Consider the following 26,966-nt stretch of genomic DNA (forward strand, 5'->3'; position numbering starts at 1 on the left):
TGATAAATTAATAAATGTATTTATATAAAACCTGTGCTCGTACGAAAACGTATTTCACTAATATGATATCTGAACGTTATTATCTACATTTACTTAAAAATATGAACATCTGCAAATTCTTCTCATTACACAAGATGTACTGACTTTGAATATTTCCTCTCCTAAAAGCACAGAAGTTATAAGATCATTAAAAAAATAAATATATTGAAAAGGCAATGCATCAGTTCCTCCTTTTTTACACAATCTGACAATGATCCATATCAGAATGACTCTAAAAAACGTTTTGATTCGTCAAATAAAGTTATACCCGAGTAAATAGCTTCTCACTTTGCCTTTCCTTTCAATTATTCCTTTCAATAAATTATATCCCGTTATCGAATAATTGTCAATACTGATAAAAAAACAAGAAACACATGGCTGAGGCAAAGGCAACGTTCTGCAAGTGAACGAAAATAGCATAAGTTTTGCAATTTCCCCCTTATTTCTTTTGCAGAGATCGCTCATCACACGTGCTATACGCGAAAAAACGCTATCTACCATTCTGCTTCTTAGTTTCCTTGCCTTTCACGGTCGTATTTGACTCACTAGTACCCAGGTCCTCGTTTCCATCTTCCACAGTCTCCAGTGCAGCGGTCTTCTTCGGAGAGTCCTCTTGCCAGGCTATCTTTTTATTGTCTGTTAATTGAGGTGACGTCACTTTTGATGACCTCATGTTCGGCGTTGTAACGCTTTGTCTTCGTGAATCCGATAACGTGACGCTTTGTTTGCGTGAATCCGATAACGTCACGCTTTGCTTGCGTGACTCTGGTCTTGGAGTTTCAACAGAAGGAGATGGCGCGCTTGCTTCAGTTCCAATCGGAACAACTACTGTTTCCTTTCCAGTAGGGTCCCCTGGGGACTCGTCTGTCGCCTGTGGGTTTGTCTCAGTGCGATTTGTTAATATGCTGATCTCACTTTGACATCGCGATTCTCGTTCCTGTAGTTCTCTTAAGCTTCCAATAAAGCTCTTATTAACACGCCCTGTTTCCGTGAGAAGATGCGTGTGCAACGCGCTTAAAAGTTTCCTCTCGCGGTATCCTCTAATTGCGCGCACGATGACCTTTGCTGCCTCTTGATGTCTTTTTATTTCCATAGTTGTTATGGTTGACTTATGACCAGTCCTTGACGGAAACGCTGCCTGGAAACGTTCCTCCATTCGCTGCATCACAATCTTAAACCCTTCCGAATCAACATCCTCAAAGCCCGATACAATTCTCTTCACAAGAGCCTGGAGTAAATCAAGACAATGAATCTTATCTCCTTTTACCAGTGGTATGTTCAGTAACGCGCATGCGGCTTTGTTAGGCTTGGGAATCCGCAGGTTTCCCTCCATTTGATGCACGAAGTCAGAGAGGTCAGCATACGGGATATATTGCGTCGCGTTTGGATCAAATAATTCCCACATCTGATAGAATAATTCTATATCCTCGTTAGTGATCCCAATTTTCTCTTGTTCCATGACCTGATTATAGTTCTCCAAAATCACTGCTATGTACATGTTGATGAGAATCAAAAATATTATAACTACGAACGAGCCCAGGTATATAGGTGCCATGTATTTGTTGCCGCAGTTGCCGCTAGGAAGTCCCCTGTAGTTTGGATCGCAGTCTGGTTCAGAAATCATCAGAGGATCAAGAATATCATTCCATCCCGCAGACGTCATCAGGCGAAACAACAGTACAAAACTAGAGCCGAACGTCTCGAAGTTTACCACGTCGTTAAGGGCTTCCGTTTTCTTGACATGGCCAAATATGGACATTCCGATGATAGCATAGATGAAGATAATAAGAAAGAGAAGAGCGCCAATGTTGAAGAGCGCAGGGGTGGAGATGACGAGAGAGAAGAGCAGGCGACGGATTCCTCGCGCAGCCTCGAAGAATCGCAGAAGTCGACCCACGCGAAACACGCGGACAACGCGAAGGAGGCTTGGGTTGATGACGAGAGATGTCTGAAGGTTCTCAACAATGATTCCTGATGACAAAAAAAGAAATTATTCTCTCCATCCTCTTTTTCGAATTATTAAAGTATTCATGAGGGAAAGCTCCATTGATGTAGTGATTATCACTGTACCTACAAAGCCGTTGACCCGGGTTCAAGCCCTTTTTATTCTTGTTCGCAAACACCCCCTCTAAAGGTATAGTTTGACGGATCATAAACTAGCGCCAGTGGTGTGTAGAGGTTAAATTTGCGTTTAATTTGATTCCCGGCCGGTGCAATTAATTTTTCCTTTTCCTTCATTGATTTTCTTCGAAATTGTCTCAGTTGGCGCAATTTTTCCCTTTTTGAACAACTAATTTTTCATCATCCGGTCTATCTACTTGTTGCAACTCACCGATTATAGACGAGATGACGATGACAAAGTCAAACACATTCCAGGGGTTGAGGAAATAGCCCTTCCTGAGCGCAATGATGCGCAGAATCGCCTCTAAGATGAACACACTGGTGAATATCAAATTGAGGATTTGTTTGGACCACACAGCGAGGCTCGCGTCAAGGAGCAATACCATATATGGGTGACATCAAAGTTCCTAGTTGAAGGGGAGCAATACCATATATGGTGACATTGAAATTAAGTGTCCAGTTCAAGAGGAGAAATACCATATATGGTGTCATTGAAATTAAGTGTCTAGTTCAAGAGGAGAAATACCATATATGGTGTCATTGAAATTAAGTGTCTAGTTCAAGAGGAGAAATACCATATATGGTGACATTGAAATGAAGTGTCCAGTCCAAGAGGGGAAAAAACAATATATTGTGACATTGAAATTAAGTGTCTAGTTCAAGAGGAGCAATACCATATGTGGTTACATTGAAATTGTCTAGTTCAAAAGGAAAATTGGGCATTCTAATTTACTGAGCTACCAGTGGTCTATAGGGTCTCGGTCTCATCTGGCTTGTTATCTAAAATCTATAAATAAGACCACATGGAGGTTAATTCTCTTCAACTACTTCGCTAAGAAATCATAAGAGTGGAATGAGTAACCAAGTTGTTCTTTACCGCTATCTTTGCGACTAGATCAAAGTAGAAAAAGGATATCTAATGTGTCGTAGACTTCCTTGGACTGATCGTAATGCTGAACCATCATAACCACCATGTTGATGGTGATGAACAACATGATGAAAACTTCAAACTTCCGCGATTGGACCATGTCGTACAGCTCGCCCTGGAACTTGTTCTGTGGATCAAAGTATGAAGCTGCATGTTACTTTAAGGTCTATCTTTGGTCAGCCCAGACCTACGGTTTGCCTGTGGCCTAAACATACCAGATCTATAACGGTGAATAACACATCGTAAATCAACGTACCTGTGTTCCCTGTAGTCTACACATTTCAGATCTATGGCTCACCTATGGTATTCCAGATCTATGTTTTTTTCTGTGACCTAAACATTCCATTTCTTTAACTCTTCTGTGTATAACACATCCATGGATGACCTGTGGTCTACACATTTCAGATCTATGGTTCACCTCAAGTTTACATATCCCGGATCTATGGTTTACCTGTGGCAAACACCTTCCACAACTGTTGCCTGAAGACTACATATCCCAGGTCTTTGTTCTGCCTCTGGTACAAATCCCTATTTCCATGTATTACCTAGGACTACATATCCCAGATCCATGGTCTACCTCTGCTACAACTCCCTATGTCCATAGATTGGTGTACCTATCCACTTTACATACACCCTATCTAGTCTACATGTTTATTTACATCTAGATCTATGGTTCACCTGTGGTCTGCGTATTCTCTTTTTTGGTTTCTTCGTGGCCGCACTCTTAAGGGCGTTCATCCAGTTCCTCTGAGTGGAAGTGAGAAACACGTCCATCGAGCCAACTGCCTCCATCTTAAGAAGACAAAGAGATTCTTTTACTCAAGTAAGTGGTCTCAGCTACACATTCAGTCGCTCTCTACCTAGCGGAATTTACAGCAAAATATATGAAGTAGTCGTTTGACAGGACTTTGTTACCTAAGACCCTTATTAACCAGCTTCTTAATTCAGACCCCATATTACTTTGTAAGGAAAAAATAACTTAGACAATCAGAACGCATGATTGGTTAAGTTCTCCATCCTCGGGGACCCGGGGCGCACTGGGCGGAATCGAGCGCTGAGCGATGGAAGTTATCAGGTTAATGTTAGGTTTATATCACCCACCTGCTGTTTGAGCTGGTTGAAGTTGTCGATGATGACACCAATGAACAGGTTGAGGGTGAAGAATGTTCCGAGGATGATGAAGACAACGAAAAATAAATACGCAGACACATTGTTCTCTTCGATGGGCTGCTCGTCAATCTACGAAAAAATTCGCATAGTGTCAGGCGAGGTTTGGCACAGAACAGCATTGCATTAGGGACGCATTTTCAATCTTTAAATTCGAGCTATTAGGCTTACTTGATTCTTCTAGTGGAATTTGATTAGCCAACGATGTTCTGAAAACACCATGGCCTACTCTTTGTGCTCTTAAACTAAGATCAATCCAGATAACGCGTAAGCCCTCGCCTCGGAGTCTTTTTAAGGCATTTCCGGAGGTTCACCCCAATCGCTTTCTCTAGTATGTATATCCGGTCATGAAAGCTATTAAGTGGTAACATTGATTCGACACAGTCAATACAATCTATAGTACTTCAGAAATAAACAATTTCAAGGTGTCGAAATATAAACTGATTGGCTCAGATGGTGTTTGGGTGACACGGTTATAGCTGGTACCTTGGTGGCATCTACAGCATCCTCCATGATCTCCATCCAACCCTCGAACGTCGCCTGAAAAGATAGCAAAGTCTTCATTTGACAGAAGTATTTATTGGGCATGATATTCTTCATTTTGAGGCTGATATTTCTTTTCTAACATTCTCAATCCAATCTTCAAAAGCGTCCTGAAACAATCACAGGAAACAAAACACAGGGAAATATTCATTGGACATGGTGCTCTTCCTATTTTTTGACTAAAATTTATCTTAGATACTCCATCCGGTCTTTCAACGTGTCTTGGAATTATTATTATCTGCTTTGCCCCTGGCCTTATGTTTGGGTTTCTGTGGTGTTTCGAGTTTCCTGCCGTTCACAATTAAACATCCTTTTCGACACGCGGTAGAAAACACAAACAAAAAGCCAGGAACTCGGTTCGTTCTTCGGCATTCTACTTACCACTTGTAGAAGCGCGAGAAAACCTTGGTCCACAGTGTCAAAGTTAATGTTCGAATTTTCCCACCGATAGCCATTACTGAGACACACTGTCTTGTTAGGAACCACACTAGCTGAATACTTCTCCCCGCCCTCGTCAACACACTTGCCGAACTTCCCGCCAAATATCTGGACGCCCATGATGCTGAAGATGAGCCAGAACATTAGGCAGACGAGGAGCACGTTACCAATACCAGGAATCGCGTGGAGAAGGGAGGTGATTACAACCTGGATAAAGAGAACAGTGGAGATGGTAAGAGGCTGGAAGGGAGGTGATAAAAACCTGGATAAAGAGAACAGTGGAGATGGTAAGAGGCTGGAAGGTGATTAAAACCTGGATAAAGAGAACAGTGGAGATAGTAAGGGGTTAAAAGGAGGTGATTACAACCTGGATAAAGAGAACAGTGGAGATAGTAAGGGGCTGGAAGGGAGGTGATTACAACCTGGATAAAGATAACGGTGGAGATAGTAAGAGGTTGGAAGGAGGTGATTACAACCTGGATAAAGAGAACGGTGGAGATAGTAAGGGGCTGGAAGGGAGGTGATAACAACCTTGATAAGGAGAACAGTGGAGATAGTAATAGTAATAAGTAAAATGTTAGAAGGGAGATATTAAGACTTTGACAAAGAAAATATTCGTGATCATAAATGGCTGAAGTTATTAAGACCTGGGTAAAAAGAACAGTGGTGATAGTAAATGGATAGAAGGGAGTTAATTACGACCTGTTTAAAGAGAACAGTGGGTGAAAAATAAAGGCAATAGAAGGGAAGTTAGTAGGTTGTTATGTAGGTAGGTATCAAACATTGTACGAGGGCTTCGCTAGAAGCTCTCAATTTCCAATAAGTTATTCACTTAGTACATACTAAGTAAGTATCATCAGGAAAGTATGCGGTTACCGAAGGTTCAAGAGCTGAACCTAGAACCTTTTAATACAGTCCCCTTTGTCATTTGGGAAGGCGATTCGAGACGGCGCTGATCAAAAAGTTACAAACCAACTATGTATTGCCAATGTCAATTCGCTTTTATTCAAAGCCTGGAAAACGTTTCAAGAGGACACAGGGAAATAAAAGTAGAAGAAGAAGCATCTTTGTTGTAAGTTATGCGTTAAGTTATGCAACGTTAGATGTTGCGCGATCTCTAAAGCAACCTCAATTAAGTAAAACAAGGGTTAGGAGAAACAGTTATTTTAAACTCTACATACCAAATAGATATACAATATCTGACCTTCATTCCTTCGAATCGCGATATTGCTCGTAGGGGTCTGAAGGCGCGCAAAGTACGCAGGGAACGGATAAACGCAATTTGGTCATTACCAAATATTGTTGCCAAGGAGACCTGTTGTTCGTAAACACACATTCTTAGAGATGAATGACTACAACAAAACACAACATGAAATTACCATACTGTTTTAGTTCTATGTCTTCCCTTCCTTCACTGCAGAGCCGTAGCAGGCCTCGAAATATTTAGGGGGGGGGGGGAGGGCGGGGGCACGGCACAGGTAGCCCAGGCTCTGTCAATGAGTAATTTGAACCGACCGCTCAAATTAGTTCTAAAGATAGTGATAGAGGGAATTCTAAATATCACCAAACAGCGCTAAAGCGGCCCCAAATGCGCTCTAAATCGCTTAAACATGTAAAAATAATAGACAGCTACAAGAACTACATCAAGTTGGATTGAATTATTACATTTTTATGGAAGAATACTTGCATAAAGTAACAACTCCATATGCGTTCTCTCCATTAACGGTCAATGAGCCGATCGGTTCAAATTACTCATTGACAGAGCCTGGGCTACCTGTGGGCACGGTAGAGAATCATCAAAAAAGTTGAGGGACACAGCCACGCCCCTACTGGTCATTTCATTATAATTCACGTTGAAAATATTGAAGGGGGGGGGGGGGGTACGTACCCCAATGCCCCATCACCTGCTACCGACCTGCACTGGTAAAAAAAAGGTCAAACAAAAACCATTATACTTACGATAACAATGACGAAATCAAGAATGTTCCATGGATTGGTGAAGTACGTTTTGAATCCAAGGCCTATCCATTTAAGAAGCATCTCCACGGTAAAGATCACGGCAAAGAGGATATTCAGTATTTGCAGGACCTGCTTCAAGGTGGGCTTGGAATCCAGATAGACATCCTCAAATGCCTAGAGATTCAAGTATCTTTAGTTCATTTTCAGTATCTTAGAAAAAACGTTGTTTTTTAATGCATTTTGATTAGAAATTTTCTTTAATGTTTTAATTGCTTTTTCTGGTTATAGTGATAATGATGATGATGATTAGGTTGGATCACTCTTGTAAATTCAACACGATTGTTATGGTGATGGTGGTGGTGCTGATGATAGTGATGATGATGGGGCCCCCGAATGGTCCCCCGAAATTTCGATGTGGTTGCAGTTTTCGGCTAATGCTCGCATGCTCCCGCATTTTTTTCCTCCTAAAAATGCTCGGTTTCGCATAAAAATCGCAAGCTTGCACGTGCTCGCCAAAGACCATCGGGGACCTTGATAATGATGATGATAATAAAAACTGAAACGATAACAATGTTTTGTGTTATTCTTACCAAGGAAATGCTGCTCGCAGCAATCAAGAAGAGAATTATTCCTTCGAAGACTTTATGCTCGACAAGCCTCCTGACCTTATAGCGCATGACCTTCCACACGGCACAGAAACCGCTGTCCATGCACGCGAGTCTACAGACGCACCAAGATGTAGGGAAGCAAGGTTCGACGGGATAGTCCGTCGGGTCTATCACGCAACAACATACTGCTTTCTTGGTACTCCCACTTGGCTGGAGCTCAAGTGAGGAGGCTACAGGAAACAAAGTGCTACCGTTAATGATCCTTCACCGTCCTATTCCGACCCATTGTGATTCTCAAATTCAAGCTCCCATTTGATCATTCTACCATAAACGAACTTACATTTTGTGATACAAATAGGCCTGTTCACTCCCTGAAGCTTTTGTGATATACTTTGATTCTCGACCAGCATATTCACTCCTGTTAATTACTGCTAGCGCACGTCAGCTCCGGTCCTCTACTTTTACTTTTACATTTTTTTTCTAAGATACCCAAAGATTGCTGGGGAAACCCAATCTTTATGATCTTCTTCTACGTCTCCCCTACAATGCTAGCAATATCGCCACTCCTCTCCCTCTCCCCCTGGAACATTCCTTGCTCTATGCCTTCCTCCTTAGTCTCCCCTACAGTGTGAACAATTTTCCCATTCCCATCCCCCCTGGGTTTTTGGGACATACTCTACTCTATGCCTTCCTCCTCTGCCTCCCCTCCCGTGCCAACAATATTGCGGATATTCCTTTCCCTGGGTTTGCTGTACATACCTTGCTCTACGCCTTCCTCCTCTGCCTCCCCTCCCGTGCTGACATTCTCGCCAATCACCTCCCCCTCCCCCTTGGTGGGTTCAACTTGTGTACGTTTATTGAGTCTCATCAAGATCATAATGTTCTTCATTCTGCTAAGAAAACTTTTTCTTTTCTTCTTCTTTGGTTGGGTCCCGGATTCGCTTGCAAAAGAACTTAGAAGAAGCGCTAAAAATAGATTTAAAATCTGAAAGAAAATACATGAGATCAGAAAAAAGCATTCTTGGCATTTCACTGAAGCATATTAAAGGCGAATGTACTTGCACCAATTTGTCGGGCCGATTTACATGCACCGATATGTCGGGCCAATTTACATGCACCGATATGTCGGGACAATTTACATGCACCGATTTGTTCGGCCCATTTACATGCACCGATTTGTCGGGTTGATTTACATGAACCAACATGTCGGGCCAATTTATATGCACCGATATGCCGGGCCAATTTAATTGCACCGATTTGTTGGGCCGATTTATATGCACCGATTTTTTAGGCCGATTTACATGCACCGATCTGTCGGGCAGATTTACGTGCACCGTTTTGTCGCGCCGATTTTAGACCGATTGTCTGCTAGAGCATTTATTATCTCCAATATTTTGAATAACGTCGACTACGAATGAATTGACTCGAAGTCTATCGTACAATTCGGTGCGTGTAAATCAGTTGCCTTTCCTATGTGCTGGTTGACTTTAGAAAAAACTTTGAAAATAGGATTTGGAAAAATAAATTGTGGGACACAAATAAGCTGTGGAAATAAACTTCCCAGCACTCTGTTTTGCAACTAGTTCATTGCTATCTTGGTCGTGCTTTTACTTACTATGAAATTTCCCAGAATAAACGCCGGCACGAATAGAAGCATGGCGACGGGCCCTGTAGCAAGCATACAGTCCCACAGGGGCTCAATCCACTCTCCGCATAAAACGCGGAAAATCATCATAAAGGAATGAGGAAAGTCTTTGAAATTCCACCGCGGGATGCTGCCGCCGAACTTGTCCGGAGTATAGGAGTTGCCGAGGAGTTGCATGCCCATCACGGCAAAGATATAAACGATGATGGCCAGGATAACGGTCAGGTTACCGAGGGCCCCAAGACTTTTCCCGATGGTGGCTAGGAGGCTGTTCATGGTGCTCCAGGATTTGGCCAGTTTCAGAACGCGTAACTGAAATACAAAACCTGGAATGTTAAGCCTATGACACACTAGGAGATTTTGTGGGCTCCTATAAGGGAATTCAGCCAACAAAAAGTCATCAAAAATAAACATGTAAAGATAAACGAGGCAGAGGGAAATCAGACCTAAAAATCTCTTTACTTGCCAGTCTGAATAAGCGAAAATCTGATAATCAGACCTTATAATCTCCTTACTTACCAGTCTAAATGAACTAAAATCTGATGATCAGACCTTATAATCTCCTTACTTACCAGTATGAATAAGCGAAAATCTGATGATCAAACCTCATAATCTCCTTAATTACAAGTCTGAATGTGCGAAGGTGTGATGATCAAGCCTGAAAATCTCCCTACTTACCAGTCGGAAAGTGCGTAGCACGCTAATGCCCGTACCGCCAGCGTCGGGCACGAACTTGTTGACGATGAAGTCGACAATGCTAATAATTACAACGATCCCGTCAAATATGTTCCACGCCACCCTTATGTATCCCAGAAATCCAAGCGCGATTAGTTTCAGGATCATTTCCAACAGAAAGATGAAGGTGAATACCTGGTATTTAGAAGATGTTTTAGAAGAATATATGGCATAATTTAGCGGTGCTAAATACAGCTAAGCAATGAGATAATGCGTAACATCAATGGGCGTAGCCAGGCTGAATTCTTGAGAAATCACATTGCCCCCCCCCCCCACCCCACCTTTATGTAGAAATCAGGGTCCAACATATCAATCAATGGTTGTCGTTTTTCTAAATGGTCTAAAAGAGCCAGGGGCGAGCGCGCGGGAGACCTGTGATATTCTAAAACGTTAGGGACTAGCCTCCATTTCCAATATGGCTGCCAGCAAAATCGTAGTAAACACGAATTCCTGCAACTTTACCTGAAAATTCTCGATTTACAAAGCTCTAGAGCGATAAAAAAGAGATAAAAATGATTGAAGCGGACTCGCAAATATGGTATGTAGGGCCTAATAAGGAAATGACCGAGGAAGCTCGAAAAACGACAGTTTTTAAAACAAGATTGACTGATATGCAATATTTTGTTAAAGTTTGTGGGCCAACGAGGGATTCACCAGTAATCAATGAATTTGTTGGACTGCTTGCGCGAGGCTTAAAGAACCCAATATTTAACCACAACGTAAAAAAGACAGAAAAGCTACGATGTTCGTGAAGAGATCTTCAAATGTCAATCAGTGACATTGGTGCTTTAAGGCAAGTGCACCAAAGGGCCTACACAAAATGATTTTCCTTTTTCCCTTTTATCCAGCTCCCTCCTCCTTTGTCGTGACACAAGTCCCCTATACTAAAATATGCTTCGCTTATAATCAGGGTGGTGAAGAGGGGGGGCCCATCACGAATTACGAAGTTATTTTTAAGACTTTCACGAATCACGAATTTAAAAAAGAAGCTTTCACGAATCACGGTTTTAACTTTTGCTTTTCATACTTAAGATAAAACAATAGCGCTGTCAAGTATTGGTGGAGTAGTGTCACACAAACTAAGACACTTGATACATCGGATATTAAACTAGCACAGCAAGAGGTCAACAATCTAAACAAAGGTCATGTTTATTCGGAAATCTCTTACAGGTATTCGTGTTTTAATTATTGTCGGCGTCAACGGTCACGTTTCACGAATTTAGCCATGCGAAATCACGAGTCACGAAAGTAAAAATACCCCAATCACGGATCACGATAGAGTACTCAATCACGAATCACGGGTTTATTTTTAGGCTTTTCACGAATCACGGGATTAATTTAGGGTCAATCACGAATCACGAAAATACTCTTCACCACCCTGTAAAATGTGAATAGGGGACTTGCACTAAGAGGTCACGTGACTGTTTAGGCTGCAAACTAGCGCGCGTTCAGGCTTTTAGCGGCAAAATAACAGCAACAAAAAGCCACTTATTTAGTGCTTACGAAAATAGCCATAATTCTTTTTTTTAGAAAAAAGTTTAGTTTCATTTAAATATTGTTTTCCATTTTTCATTGGTGTGACGGGCGCAGTCGTTTCTGATATTTTTGTTTGATTTTTTATTTGAATTTAACACCCAGAAAGTTAACATGATCTCTTAGCGCAAGCCCCCTTTTACGGTAGACTCACCTCGTTTGATATATTGACGACTGTTAGCAGAGGGTCCTCTAGACGGGGATGCTCTATACTCATAACGAGAGTGTTCAGTAATATACACACAATAATAAATATTTCCATCACTTTGCCATTTGTGAACTTTAGCAGTCTCCTGCGGAACCTTTTCCATCGTCTTGCCATAATCGACGAGCGCTTTTTCTCCTCCTTCTTCACTGACAGATTTAAACTCGACTTGTGACTGCTGATTATTTGCGACGCGTTATTCAAGTTCGACTTTTGACTGCCGATTATATCTGATGTATGATTTAAGTTCGATCTTTGGCTGCCGTTCATATGTAGGGCATGCTCGGGCTTTAAGCTTGGTAACGTCACAGACGAGGGTTGTCGCGAACCGATCCAATTCTGATGCAATGTTAGATTCTGATTTTGAATGCCAGATTCCTGTCGGATCTGAAACACACTCAGTGCTTCCTCATCTGACTTGGTAACTTCACTGCACGTTACCACTGGAATGTCATACAAGCCTTTACTGTTGGGCTCATCGGGTATCACATCACCCTGTCCATACACTATACTAAGTATACTCGCGCGGCGGACCGAGTAACTTGATGCTACTCGTTTCTGTTCTTTGCGCTCTTCTTCCGTCTCCTGGGGAACAAATGCAAAACCAGTCAAGTGTGTGTCCAAGGGGTGGGGTCCGGACCCCACCCTGATCATGCGACCAGATGAATTCGACTTCGTTTGACCCCTTCGTTAGTAGTTATGAAAACGGCTAATTTTATTGAATATTTGGGATCTAGATGGATGGACATCTAGATGAAAGATGCCGTATCGAACCTAATTGATCCGTGGTCAGTAAATTACTACTCTGAAGTCCCCCCTGCGTTTTTCTCTAGACACGCCCCTATCAGTCAAGAAAATATGAAGTGATATAGTTTTAGATCTACTGCAAATTTGGATACACATTTTTGCATTATGATTATACAAAAATAGGGTCATCTGGGAATCGATACCTGGGTATACAAGGCTTATGATTCCGCCATGATAGCCGCTACTCCACTGGCGCCACCTTCTACAATAGGTCAGAAAATAAAGGTGCTGATAAGAAATAAAATCAGATTTCTCACCATTTTGCTCGCTTTTACTTCGTTCTCGTAGGATGCAGCGACGACTGCTAATACTAGGTTTACCAGGAAGAACGGGCCAAAAAATATGACAACGGCAAAGTATACCACGTACCAGGGCCCCATGGTGTAGATGACCTGCAAGAGAACATTAAAAATAATAAGATAAGATAACCAAGCATTGTTTGTTTTATAATAAGGGGATGTTGTGCTGAGTGCGCTGGAATTAGAAAAAGAACAAGGGACATGCGAAGATCTGCGCGAAGAAAGATAAGGAAGAGGGAGAGAAAAGAAACCACCAAATAACCTTAACCATCCTACCACCACTATCACCCTAGTTGTACCAGTAGCTACCGTACTCACGTTGTTGTAGACGTTTTCCCAGAAGTCTAGAGTGATAAGCTGGAAGCCTGTGAGCAGCGCCCAGCCGAAATGATCAAAGCTTGTGTAGCCGAAGTTTGGGTTGCCGCCCGCATGTGGAAGGCATGTATAGTTTGTTGGGCATGTCCTGGACATACAAAGAAAGATATACTTTAAAAGTCATCGAGCAGAAACACCTTTAAAATGCCATAACGACAGGAGTGTCAAAAGAGATTATTTTATGTTAGCCACACATAATGTGATATAATCTCTAAATAATCATCTTAAAACAAAGTTTAATACTTTATTATCGAAAATTTCGCATTGGCTTCCCTAAATAAGCCAATAGAAATTGATGTTTTTTCACACTCGGTGTATGGACAGCATGAAAAAATGGCGGCTGACAGAAACTTTCTAAGAGGGAACCTTGCGCTGACGAAGTACAATCCAAAAACCCCCATATATTTCTTTTAAGGAAAGTAAAATGAGGTACGCTTAGGCCATGACAACTTTCGTGTCATTTCCTACCATTTTCTGGGCCAAATTTGCTTGTTTTCCATTTGCTTGTAAATGAAAGCGTGTAAATAAGAGCAAAAGGAAGATAACATATGCGTTTAACGAAAAAGCTCACCTTGATCCTGTTGTGTTACCGCAAAGTATCGGCTCATTGTCCTCAAGGTACCAGATTGCTGGGTAAGAAAGCAGAATACTTCAACAACTTCCAGTTAATACTTCTAAGGGGTGTAACTCAATTGTAGAGACAAAGAATTAGAAATGTATATCCATCCATATATGAAGTATTCGGGTCCGTACCCACGGGGGGGGGGGGGGGTACGAATCATAAGCTAGATCACTCTGGTGTGTTTCAATAAAGGTTGTCAGTGCAAATGGTAAATGGAGATTGGCAAATGGCAGTTCTACGACCGAAAGTAACCATGCGTCTCGAAGAATATTGATAAATCAAAACAATTTTCCATTAAAGGTTACCAATGCTTGGCTCTGACATTGCTGGACTTTATTTAACACCTTTAATTGTACAAATAAATAGTAGCCATTCGCCATTAGTCGCCATTTGCACTGACGACCTTTTGTGAAATAGTTGTGTATATCCTGTAAGGGACCTACAGGTTTCCAAGAACCAGAAGTGCGCACCAATTCGGAGCTATTTTGTAGAGCGAGTACTTTAAAAATGGATATCCTCATTTGAAATACTTACAACTATTGCTAGCGTATGTCCTATAAGGCACAGACAGATTCTCAGGAACCGGAAGTGCGCACTTATTTCGTAGCTCTCCAATGAAGAGCTGCATGCCGATTAGCGCGAAGATGCAGATGAAGAAAAGAGTCAGCACCATGACATCCCACAGCATCTTCATGGATACGAGCAGCGTGTTCACCATCGCCTTTAGGCCCTTTACCGCAGATATCGTACGTAACGCGCGAAACACGCGGAACGTGCGAATACCCGATAGATTTGCTACATCGGGTGATATCGTCACGTATCTAAAACAGAAAAAGGCAAAAGCTTTAATATAATGCCAGGCGCGTGCCCAGGGGGGGGGGGGGGGGGGGGGGGGCAAGGGGTACGGACCCAACCCTGCTCAATTTGTTTGGGAAGCAACAACAATAAGGGAAAGTGCTTTGTAATGAAAACTATATAATGACATCGCTACAAAGTACGATGATAGAGAATTTATTGTAAATAGAAATATAATTGAAATCCAATTGTACATTTTGTTCTTCAATATGAATGTATTTGGAGCAACGCTTGTGAATCAAAGATGAAAAGGTGCCAAATAAAGTAATTGGATTTGAATTTGTGACGAGATGATTTCGACTCCGGTTGACCCTTTTGTCAGTAGTTAGGAAAACTGTTAATGTTATGTGTGTATTTGGATAGAAAAAGTTTCTAGATTTATCTAGTGCTCTATTACCAGCGCTAAAGATGCAGATTTGAATTTTGATCTGTGCTCAGTGGATCACTACTCTGGATCTCTGCATTTTTCTCAAGACACGCCCCTGATGAACTAGCCAAATGGTGACACTCTGGAGGCAATCAGAGTGTATATCCTCCCTTGCTAGGGACCGGTCATTATTTGGCGTCATTAACAGATTATTTCAAGGAAAAAAAAAATCGTGTTTAATTTGACTTACCCTAAAATGACTACGATAAAATCTAACCAGTTCCACTTGTCTCTAAGATAGGCGTATCTGTGAAGCGCGAAGCCCTTCGCAATTATTTTACAAAACATTTCTATGGTATAAATAGCGGCGAATACATATCTGCAAAAGACAAAAATAAGCTGGGTTAAAAACGTTTTAAGATGTGAAAAATTCATTAAAGAGAGACCAGCCCAACCGTGAGCAGTGAATATATGTATGGACTTTTTGTTCTAACCAATCAGAAGCTAGATCTAGACGAAAAGCTTGAAAACGGATAGGCTATACTTAGGCATGTAACCCGTATTTTAAGTATGAGGGATCATTAACCCATTTAATTGACCATTCTCTCCTATGACGTCCAAAAGAATTGTTTTTGTTGATAGGACTAAAGCCATTATGGATAAGGGTAAAATGGCTTATTGGTTTTTTGCTCGATTTTTTCTGCCATTGCTTGCTCGATTTTTTTACGGGCCTGAGCTTTGCTGGATTTTTGTTGTTGTTGTGAATCAGCCACCCCCTTAAATATCAAATGGTCCGCCCCTGAGCCTATGAAATAAAATATGACATTGTCGATCATTGCCCACGGATAATTAGTTGCGACTGAGCCCCCAAGATAGCTGAGAGGGGTGCGCAGTCATGGGTATCATATGGAAAAGGCATAGTATTTGAAAATTACTTAATAAGAAATGACCCACTTTTTGGCTTCCAAGGGGCATGCACGCGCACCCCCCTGTGTACTAGGTTGGGTGCGACTTACTCTGGTTGTTCTGGTGGATTTGTCATGGCGAGGAAGACACAGTTGACCAGGATGGTGAGTAGAACAAACATCTCAAAATACGTGAGGCTTGGTCAAGGGAAATAAACAACAAACATTAACGACACATTCCTAACATTATTTTGCATGGACCACGGATACCATTTTAAAGTGCTAGGGCCAACAATTTGGCCAAGACAAACAGGTATATCTGGAGCCCTAAAAAATCTGAAGCAAAAAAAATCGACCCAAGCCAAAAAGTGGCAGGGCTATAACACTACCAGCCCCTCCCTCTCCGCGGTCCCTGTTAAAAACAAAACATTGTTTCTGGCATCTGCCCTGGGAGAACGCGGAGAATTTGGTAAGATTTAGGAGAGGTGATACTGAGGTCGCAGCCCCCCTGTAAGAGAACAAACATGCTGTAAAAAGAGATCCACAGGATATTCTGAGTGCAGTCATAGGTATCATACGGAAAACGGATAGTATTTGACGATCTTTTAAAAAGAAATGACTCCCTTTTTGGGCGGCCAAGGGGTGGTGTGCGCGCCCTCTACACACGCCCCTGTGTACGTGCCTGTTATGTAATTGTAAAGGATATTGGTTTGTGATGAGCTTGAGGCTGAACTGCCTGATGGGATTCTCAGGTCCAAACAGGTACAGTGACTTGGACCGGTTGAACCGGTATACCTGTGTCTTCCCAAACTTCCCTGCGATGACCAAGAACGACTGAAATAAAACTTACATGTTTTCAATACTGGAAACGCACTTAGAGCCCTGGGGCCGGTTCCTGAAAGGCCGATTAACTTTACCCTCGATCAGCGCCTAACCCCGGGTTAAAATTCGCTAATCGTAGGTTAGCTAACCGACGGATAACTCACCGTTCCCGAAAGCCAAGTAATCCCCCGAATTACTAACCCTGGATTAAGCGAGTGAAAAACTGGTTTGAGGAGTAAAATTCACACAGGGTACCCAGTATATCGACAGAAAGCAACTTAAATTTACCTTTGGTGATTTTATTTTCGCAGAAAAGCCCCATAACACCTCTACATCACCTGTAATTACCTCCATTTCATTGCCAAAAGAGTGTCATTTGCAGGATCCGAGTTGGTGCGTGACACTAGCAAGACAGATTCATTTCAAGTATAAATTTCATGTAACTTTCTGTCTGTCCCAGCACAATTTTCAAGTCAGCATCGCAAAGAAGGTCACATAATAAAGCGAAATGTTAGGATATTTGATCCCTACATTGTTTTGTGTAACGTCTTTTTTGTCGACAACTTTATTTTATGAGGCTTTAGTTCTACTACAAAGTTTAGGAGGCCTGTGTTACGCCAACTAAACAGTGGGTTAGCGAGTTAACCCACCTCGCGAGCAGGGTTAGATTTTACCTCCAAACTGACCCAGAGTTAGCGCTAACCAGCGTTTCGGGAACGGAACTAATCTGGGGGTAAAATTTTAATCGTGGGTTAGGGTTAATTTAACCCTGGATTAGCGCAAATCGGCTTTTCAGGAACCGGCCCCTGGGGAGAAGGACGTGAGAGAAATGGGGCAAGTGGAGAGGTCAAGGAGACCTGCATAACCATAGAGTAGTTTGAATCTTTGTAATAATACAGGATAGTTCAGTCAAATAACAGTTTCAAATATTCTGCTCTAGCTTCACAGATGCACGCTAGGAATGAACTTTGTTTCAGTGGGATTTTTCATAATCTGATTAGAAATGATAAGTTGTATAACTGGGGATTTCTTGTCGGATTAATCGAAGAAATAATGCAATTTCTTTTATAAGCTAAGGGTATTATATAAGCCAACGTTTTCACTACGGCTAAGTATGTTTCTGTAAAAAACAACACATTATCGGCCGCAAAAATGAATAGAGATACAAAAACAAGCACTGGGAAGCTTTTAATCTTATAAGATATTACAGCTTGTAACCTTATAAGATATTACAGCTTGTAACCTTATAAGATATTACAGCTTGTAACCTTATAAGATATCACAAGAATGCTCTAAAGAGATGTCGGACTTAAAGGACATATCCTGTTAAAGACGATCTCTTCACAGTTATAACCTAATACCCTGTATAGTTCCAGAAAATTCTGTGGTTTTGACAGCTAACAATAACGTGTGAAAAATGTTCAATACTTAGATATAGCGTCAGCTTGTTTTTATTTTTTTCCGGCAAAATGAGAAGATTATAAATTTTATGCATTGTATCGCATGGTTTGAATTATCCGTTTTGGCTGACGATTGGTAACACTCTGTAATGTTATTTTTTTCGCTGCTTTAGGGATGAAGAAAGGTAGATAAACGGAAATAGAATCCTTGCAATTCACATCTATTAAACTTTTAATCGTGTAAATAATTCCCCCTAAGGCAAGGCGGTGTTCAAGTGATGCTTAATTTTATCACCTGTTTATTTTCCCTGTATATTTTTCTCGCATATAATGTAGAATTTCAATAGTGGTTGTTCTTGTTTTCTTTACTTCATTGTCTTTAAGGATCATTAATTTAACTAAAACTAAAGTTGTATAATAATTATCTAGCCAAAACCATGGATATATTGACGTAATATTGGTCGAACAAAAGCGATTCTAATACCATGAAAATTCTAGTGTGTTTTTAGTTGATTTTTTAAGATTAGTTTTAAGGGTAACGTTAAGTCCAAATAAATCATTAATACAAGTTTTATTTGAAATGTAGTCTGAATATTACTGCCAAGATTTATTATACATCAGCTATTTTCTGAGAAATAAAATAGTAAAGAAAACAAAATAAAAGGGTGTAAAGAACTGAAATCATTTGTAATAAAGGAAAATTAATGTTGTTTTAGCTCTTGAATGCTAATGCATCAAGAAGCAATCTTGAGAGCTTAAATTGGAAGGAAAACGGAAGTCTCACATTATCGAAAAGTTAAACGTGCGCTAGCTCTTAGACTTGAGAACATGCCGTTATAGCTACATAAACTCTCTTAGTTTGGTAATAAAGGGTCCTTAGAGCACGAATTTCTCTCATATTTTTAATAAGATAATAAAAATGAAAAATGTAAACTTCAAGTTTAAAGTTTGCTTAGTCCCAAAATTGTACTTGATTATATAAGAACTGCTGACGTCCTCAAACAAGAAAGGATGATCAAAGACTCCCTTTTCTTCTTAGCGGCAAAGTGTAATTGATTTTTCTTACCTGATCATTGTTGAGAGCATGCGTTACTTTCTCAGTAAATATGCACTTGGGGTTTCTTATCATGTCGAGTTTGTGATATAGTTAACAGGTTTGTTTAGACTTTCGCTTTTTCGGCGCCATTTTCTTTAGAATTGCGCCTGGTTTAGGCTTGTACGCAGATATCATATTTTGATGTCTTCATGTACATCTGTCCGTTGTTTTCTCCCATTCGTGCTGATTATGTCGTCTGAGTCATGGTAGCTTTCAATTATTAATCTCTTGTGTCAGAAAACAGTCTCTGTAACAATATCAAAGCGCGTCTTCCCCACCTTTATAGAGAAAGTCTTATGCCAACCAGATTGTTTAGGCGCCTAGGGAAATCTCTTCATAATGTAGAGAATTAAAATTTAGACATTGACACTTGTGCTTAACGAGTGTTTATTGGTTGGTATAAATATTCGACACTTGTTGTCGCCATGACAACCATATAAGTCGGGTAATCACGTGGTGTTAATTATGTTGATTCTGACTCGAAAATTTGATTGAAATTGTTAATGGTTGTCTGGCTCACTTCTATCCTACATAATGTTTAAAACAACTTTACATCTTTTGCGAATAAATCTGAGTTCATTAAGCTACTTGCTTGATTAACAAACTTCAGCCAATTCCTTCGATCTACAACTGCTATACGTCGAGTCCAACCGAGTACAAGCCCAACCGTTTTGACTTGTCTTTATTAGTTATATATTTTTGCCTTTTCTTGATTACCCATCCGCTGTAATTCCCCGACGACAATAGTAGAGATAGAGGAGAACTTTTGGGAGCGGCCGCAAAGACCGCTGGGTAACCGAGCATGCGTGCTAACCGCAGCGGATTTATCTCGCTATTTTCTTTGATCTGAGAGTTTTCAAGTTTTACCTTGTTTCTATGATTATATCTTAGGGCGTTATTGTTCTTATGACCAATCAGTGATAAAGAACTCGGTCTAGACGGATGTCATATTCATTTTGCTCTATCATGAAAGTCCAATTTCCTTTAAGTAGGCTCCCATGTCTTCTCTCATTAACTAAGGCCGCGGGCATACAATCGGGAGAGGCGGTGTCTTGTTGAGCTTTTCTATGAAATGAGATAATAAAAAATCTCGATACATTTTTATCATTAGGAGTTAATCAACGAAACTGCGTTAATCACTTTTTAAAAACCTGCAGAACCCAGTATCAAACAAATTATTTTGTCGATATTTAACATAAATTATGTTCGCAACTGTTGACCCTTAGTTATAGCCAAAGTCAAGAACAGAAAAAACTAGACCCTGCACGCAGGGTTGACTGGGATACCTGAGATCTGCAATTTGTTTAGGCCCTGTGTTGTGACATGTAGGAAAAAGATTCTACTGCCCACCGCCTTTGAATATAATATAAAATATATGTATCATTTTTTTTTTGTTTTCATTACAACTAATTGGGACAAGAAAGGAGAGAAGCATCATCTCTTTAGGTGGGGTTGGACTTGAGGTGTGCTCCATGGAAATAGACGGGGCTAATTGTCCTATCTTTTGCAGTGTAAAAATCTTACAAATACTATCCCCGCAGCAGACTTAGCACCGAAATAAAATTCAGGATAACATAGAATGGGTTTGAAAACTGTTATTTCATAAACATTTCTTTTTTGCTCACTGTCCACAATGTGCTATCACTTAGTGGGAAATATATTTTAACAGCAGAAGTGAGCCGTATTGTATTATCAATATAATTTAGATGAAATTTATTATTTCATTTATTTAAAGTGAAGTAAACAACAGTATGAATTTAAACATACATATTTTGAATTCAAATGAGAGGGCTATAGAATATCCAGACTTGAAAATACCGCACTAAACAAAGACAACACAATTCTCTAGATTTAATTGAAAATGTTCCATAAAAATACCTTTATCCCCCATTGAATGTCATTTTAGAAGGAAAACAAAAATTATCTTAAAGGATGCACCAATATACCAAAGATATGCACCAAATTACCAAAATAATCTTATACTACACATGACCTCTAAAAAGATGAAAAAAAAAACAAGAAACAAACAAAGAAGCAGGCTTAAACCTTTCTACTTAATGTACTTATATTAGGTTGATAAAAGATTATCAGCCCAAAGGGGCCAGGGGCCACACCTTAGCTCACCCAGAGTCACGTGCATGTCACGTGTAAATCTCGTGCACTCTCACTTTCTTATCCTCATTGTACTAGTCTAGAGGGGTGTCATAATAGCCCAACCAGGCAGGTAGCAGGTCATTACGAAACACACCCCAGCTCGGCCAAAGAGTCACGTGCATGTCATGTGTAAGTGACATGTAGTCTCACCTTATTATCCTCATTATACTTGTCTTCAAGGGGCGTGCCGTAGTAGCCCGGGCGGTAGCAGATCGCTCGGAATGTCCTCCTCATCCATGCCTGGATAACCTTGTTGAGCGGGACCTTGGGTGTGGGCGTTGGCTCCGTGTACCAGCTAACCTGACTGGCGATGCTGGACTTCCTGGAACGGCTATACCTGGACACACCCATTGTCTGGAAATACAGGATATGATGGTATAAGTCGAATAATTGTCTGTAGCAGTATTCATAGAAAAAAACACAAGGAATGCTATTGGTACTAGCGTGACTATCTACGGGTGAACGATCCACACGAGTGCTGAGATACGAGTGATCGCCGAACGATCCAAACACGTGCTGAGATACGAGTGATCACCGAACGGTCCACACGAGTGCTGAGATACGAGTGATCGCCGAACGATCCACACAAGTGCTGAGATACGAGTGATCACCGAACGGTCCACACGAGTGCTGAGATACGAGTGATCGCCGAACGATCCACATAAGTGCTGAGATACGAGTGATCACCGAACGGTCCACACGAGTGCTGAGATACGAGTGATCACCGAACGGTCCACACGAGTGCTGAGATACCAGTGATCGCCGAACAATCCACACGAGTGCTGAAATGCGAGTGATCGACGAACGATCCACACAAGTGCTGAGATACGAGTGATCGCCGAACGGTCCACACGAGTGCTGAGATACGAGTGATCGCTGAACGATCCACACGAGTGCTGAGATACGAGTGATCACCGAACGGTCCACACGAGTGCTGAGGTACGAGTGATCGCCGAACGATCCACACAAGTGCTGAAATACGAGTGATCGAAAACGATCCACATAAGTGCTGAAATACGAGTGATCGACGAACGATCCACATAAGTGCTGAAATACAAGTGATCGACGAACGATCCACATAAGTGCTGAGATACGAGTGATCGCCGAACGATCCACATAAGTGCTGAGATACGAATGATCACCGAACGATCCAAACAAGTGCTTAGATACGAGTGATCGCCGAACGATCCACATAAGTGCTGAGATACAAGTTATACAAGGGCAAACAACCAGCCCTCCTTCCCGAAACAGACTAAAATGGCATATTTCGTCGTTTGAATATGTTATGATGCCAAAAATATACATTTTAAAAGTTGCTGGGAATAAAATATCTGCTCCTTTTTCTCAGGAGGGACCCTTCATTTTTCCCCAAGCCAGCAGTGGTTAGCCATTTTAGCACATCAATAATCAGATAATCGCCCGTATAACCGATTGGGGCGATTTTTTCCCAAGCAACCGCTCCAGTGCCCCTTAAAATATTCCTAGCACAACTAGTTTGACTCCACAAATTTGCCAGCGAAGAACCTTTCGGGACGATTTTTCCCCCAGCAACCGGGGGTCTAACATCATTCCAGCCAGCAAAAAAACCGGCTGCAGAACAGATATTTTGCGGAACCGACCTGTTCTGTGCCCTTGGTTATCGCCAAAGGATCCACACGAGTGCTGAGATACGAGTTATCGCCGAACGATCCACACAAGTACTAAGATACGAGTGATCGTCGAACGATCCACACGAGTGCCGAGATACGAGTTATCGCTGAAGGATCCACACGAGTGCTTAGATACGAGTGATCGCCGAACGATCCACACAAGTGCTTAGATACGAGTGATCGCCGAACGATCCATACGGGTGCTGAGATACGAGTGATCGCCGAACGATCCACATAAGTGCCGAGATACGAGTGATCGCCGAACGATCTACACGAGAGCTGAGATACGAGTGATCGCCGAACGATCCACACGAGTGCTTAGATACGAGTTATCGCCAAACGATCCACACGAGTGCCGAGATACGAATGATCGCCGAACGATCCACACGAGTGCTGAGATACGAGTGATCGCCGAACGATCCACATAAGTGCTGAGATAAGAGTGATCACTGAACGATCCACACGAGTGCTGAGATACGAGTGATCACCGAACGATCCAAACACGTAATAATAATAATAATAATAATCGTTTATTCATACTTTTGTAGCATAAGCTAAATTACAGTATGTCGGCCGATGCACACTACACTTAACAATGTATAAATAAATACTGGAATAACTACTGGAAACGAATTGTGATAAAGTTATTATACCTTTCAGTTACACCAACTGATTTATCCAAACGGCTGCTACCCCCCCTTAGCGAATAACCATGGGCGACCTCAGTCCCATATTGTATTATATATTTTATAGGCTCAGTGCATCTTGCTTTAGCCATGAATCGACGGCACAGTTCTGCTCTGCGGACTGTAAGTGAGTCCATTTTTGCTACTTTGAGCCCTGATTCATAGCTAAGGCAAGGGTAGATTATTCGAATAGCTTTTCGTTGTACTGTTTCGATAAGCTCTGCAAGGTACTCAGGAAGGGAGGCCCAGACAGGAGCAGCGTACTCAAGGACTGACCGAGTGAGATACGTGCTGAGATACGGGTGATCGCCAAACTATCCAAACAAGTGCTGAGATACGAGTGATCACCGAAAAATCTACGCAAGTGCTGATATACGAGGGATCGCCGAACGATCCACACAAGTGCTGAGATACGAGTGATCGCCGAACGATCCACACGAGTGCTGAGTTACGAGTGATCACCGAAAGATCCGCCCAAGTGCTGAGATTCGAGGGACCACCGAACGATCCACACAAGTGCTGAAATACGAGTGATCACCGAACGATCCACATAAGTGCTGAGATACGATTGATCACCGAACGATCCAAACACGTGCTGAGATACGAGTGATCACCGAACGATCCACACGAGTGCTGAGATACGAGTGATCACCGAACAATCCACATAAGTGCTTGGATACGAGGGATCACCGAACGATCGAAACAAGTAGAGATATAGAAAATGTAGGAGATGATTTTTTTATTATTACTATGAAAAATCGTACCAAATTTCTTAATTTCTTTTTCGTCATTTCTTAGTTGATAATTTAGTTCTTTATTATATCAAAAACTAAAAATGGCCAGTTCTTCGCTAAAGAGTGCTTTATTGTTCTCATCATGTTTAGTTGGCAACATTGCTCACGACGCCGGCGAAAACTACTATATGTATTGAAGATCTTATAAAAAAAGGAATAAACATTACTGTCCGCGGAAGTAAATACATGCAAATTATGGTGTTGGTAACATTTTCTAGTACGGAACTCAAGTATTATTATATCAAAATGGTGCTTCGCGGATTCCCTTAACTGTTCCAACCAAAATGCACACAAACGCACTTTAAATCCACACTATTCGAAAAAAAAGTAACTTTCTTATTGTTCTAACGTTATCTTTTGCAATCTTTGCAGGATACCAACATTATGCTTTCCAAGTTTTAGCATCGTGAAATTATTTGCGACAGATTAATGTTTCCTGTGAAGTTGGTAATATCCATCACTCTAGGGTGCTTATAAAGATTAAGCTGATGTCATTTTTGTAATGAGACACCCAGACGGATACACAAAACTTCAATTTCATCGATAAAATGATAAAATGCTTTTGAATTTCTTTTCCCGTTTATTTCACGCAAAGTTCAAGCGAGTTTAATTTGATCAAGTATCAATTACGTTTTTCCTATTGATTTTCGCTAAAGTATTAAACAATCATTCATATTTAGGAGGAGTGCACTTGAAAGTATCCATATCTTTATAGATCTGAAAAGGTTGTTTAGCTTATCTTCCGTGCACGAATAGAGACTGTAATAATAGTACACCAGTCCCAAGACACAGAATCACCGCGGGGATGAGAAACATGCAAATTTACCAATATTATTTGACCATGGAATAAAAATCTAGATCATTCGAACACTTTTTCGTGCGAAAGTTACCGTTTTTTCTCGTCATTAGCGACTGTGTATTTCAAGTATAGTGTTGTCACTTTTTTGTCACGGTTTATGTGATAAATAAAGCCTGTATATACAGGAAATTAAACCTATAAAAGGTTGTTAGTACCCTGTTGTTTGTATAAGTTTTGTGAAATTGTCTGGTGTTGTGTTTATAAATTCGTTTTCAAGTAGAATTTCCTCGACGATTGGAGTCTAAAGCATGGGGAAAAAACACATCGCAGATAAAAAGCCCAAAAAAACTGCAACTAACATGAAAAGTGTGTCAATTAAGTATCGGAAAACACCATTTAAGTGCTTTCGTTTACGTGAAAAAGTAGTCTAAAAATTTACATTTTCTGGTTATCCATGTGTAAAGATGAAAAAGAAATGTTAGTAAACCTAAGACGACGTAGTTATTTTTAGCATATTCGCGGTTATCGAATAAATCCTAGCCCGTGGCCGTTGGACTTTGTAAAGAAGAAAACCCAAACATTTTAGATAGAAGGAACCCTATGATTCTCTATGATTGTTTTTTTGCAATAGTACATTTTTTTCTCAATTCTGATAAGCTCTGAAGCACTTAATAAAACAAGTGCAGTTGTTAAGCGCTATGGATTGCCAAACAATAAAACAGACTTCATAAAAAAAAGACACAACAAACATTTAGCGCTAACAAAATAAGCGTCCGTTATAAGTTTATATTGATATATAAAAGTGCACAAAAATCGCGATCATCGTTGAGCTCTTTATTTTAGAAACAAGTAGACATAAAGACAGAGAGAGGAGAGCATAGAATAGCAAGAACAAAAGTTAACCTGACGTAAGAGAGCGCTGATCTATGGAAAGTCCAATTACCATGCGGTTCTCGCTAAATATTTGTGCTGGTTTTTGGCAATTTGAGATGACTGGATATCACAGAGATCAGTTACAAATTACTGCCTTTCACCTACCTCGGTATTAGAGTTAGTCATTTCTCGCTCGAGATCCCTCCATTTCCGATGTCACCAACAAACACGACCCTAATCTACTTAGTAAACTGCTGTCGACATAGAAAACCATCCCAACTCAACTTTCTTTCCTCTCAGATAAACCAAATTCCGCATATTAATACTCATTTTTGATGAAACCTCGTAATTTGCTGCATTAATGATTGATAATTTCAGACTTAGAAGCAACGAAATATCTTGACTGGAGTATAATTAGATAGCCGCACGATTTCTATTCAAAAGCTTACTGTTTCTCGATGCTAAGATACGGCGCAAACAATCTGTCAAGAGATATGAATGTACTTAGCTAAAACACCACCAATTCCCCCGGGAAGCGCACA

The 26,966-nt window shown here is 40.9% G+C and overlaps 1 protein-coding gene across 3 annotated transcripts; it reads right to left on the bottom strand.

Moving 5' to 3' along the window:
• LOC5507098 (sodium channel protein 1 brain) lies at window positions 1-26,966 on the bottom strand. 3 transcript variants are annotated; one of them, XM_048730393.1, is made up of 23 exons: window positions 26,590-26,966; window positions 21,774-21,977; window positions 16,858-16,985; window positions 16,263-16,343; window positions 15,497-15,625; window positions 14,559-14,845; window positions 13,974-14,031; window positions 13,346-13,490; window positions 12,986-13,120; window positions 11,871-12,506; window positions 10,127-10,318; window positions 9,419-9,760; window positions 8,563-8,788; window positions 7,786-8,033; window positions 7,196-7,369; window positions 6,441-6,551; window positions 5,180-5,443; window positions 4,742-4,795; window positions 4,190-4,327; window positions 3,767-3,880; window positions 3,077-3,215; window positions 2,372-2,503; window positions 1-2,010 (listed from the first exon to the last, which is right to left on the bottom strand). In XM_048730393.1, the coding sequence occupies exons 1-23, from the start codon at window positions 26,608-26,610 to the stop codon at window positions 530-532; spliced, it is 5,439 nt and encodes a 1,812-aa protein (XP_048586350.1). In that variant the 5' UTR covers window positions 26,611-26,966; the 3' UTR covers window positions 1-529. The 3 variants fall into 3 exon arrangements, with proteins under 3 accessions (XP_048586350.1, XP_048586351.1, XP_048586352.1); XM_048730394.1 differs by lacking the exon at window positions 26,590-26,966 and adding an exon at window positions 19,440-20,534 and having other exon boundaries at window positions 21,774-21,910; XM_048730395.1 differs by lacking the exon at window positions 26,590-26,966 and having other exon boundaries at window positions 16,858-16,966; window positions 21,774-21,909.

The sequence above is a fragment of the Nematostella vectensis genome, chromosome 7 (assembly GCF_932526225.1).
Source record: "Nematostella vectensis chromosome 7, jaNemVect1.1, whole genome shotgun sequence".
Taxonomy (NCBI): Eukaryota; Metazoa; Cnidaria; class Anthozoa; order Actiniaria; family Edwardsiidae; genus Nematostella; species Nematostella vectensis.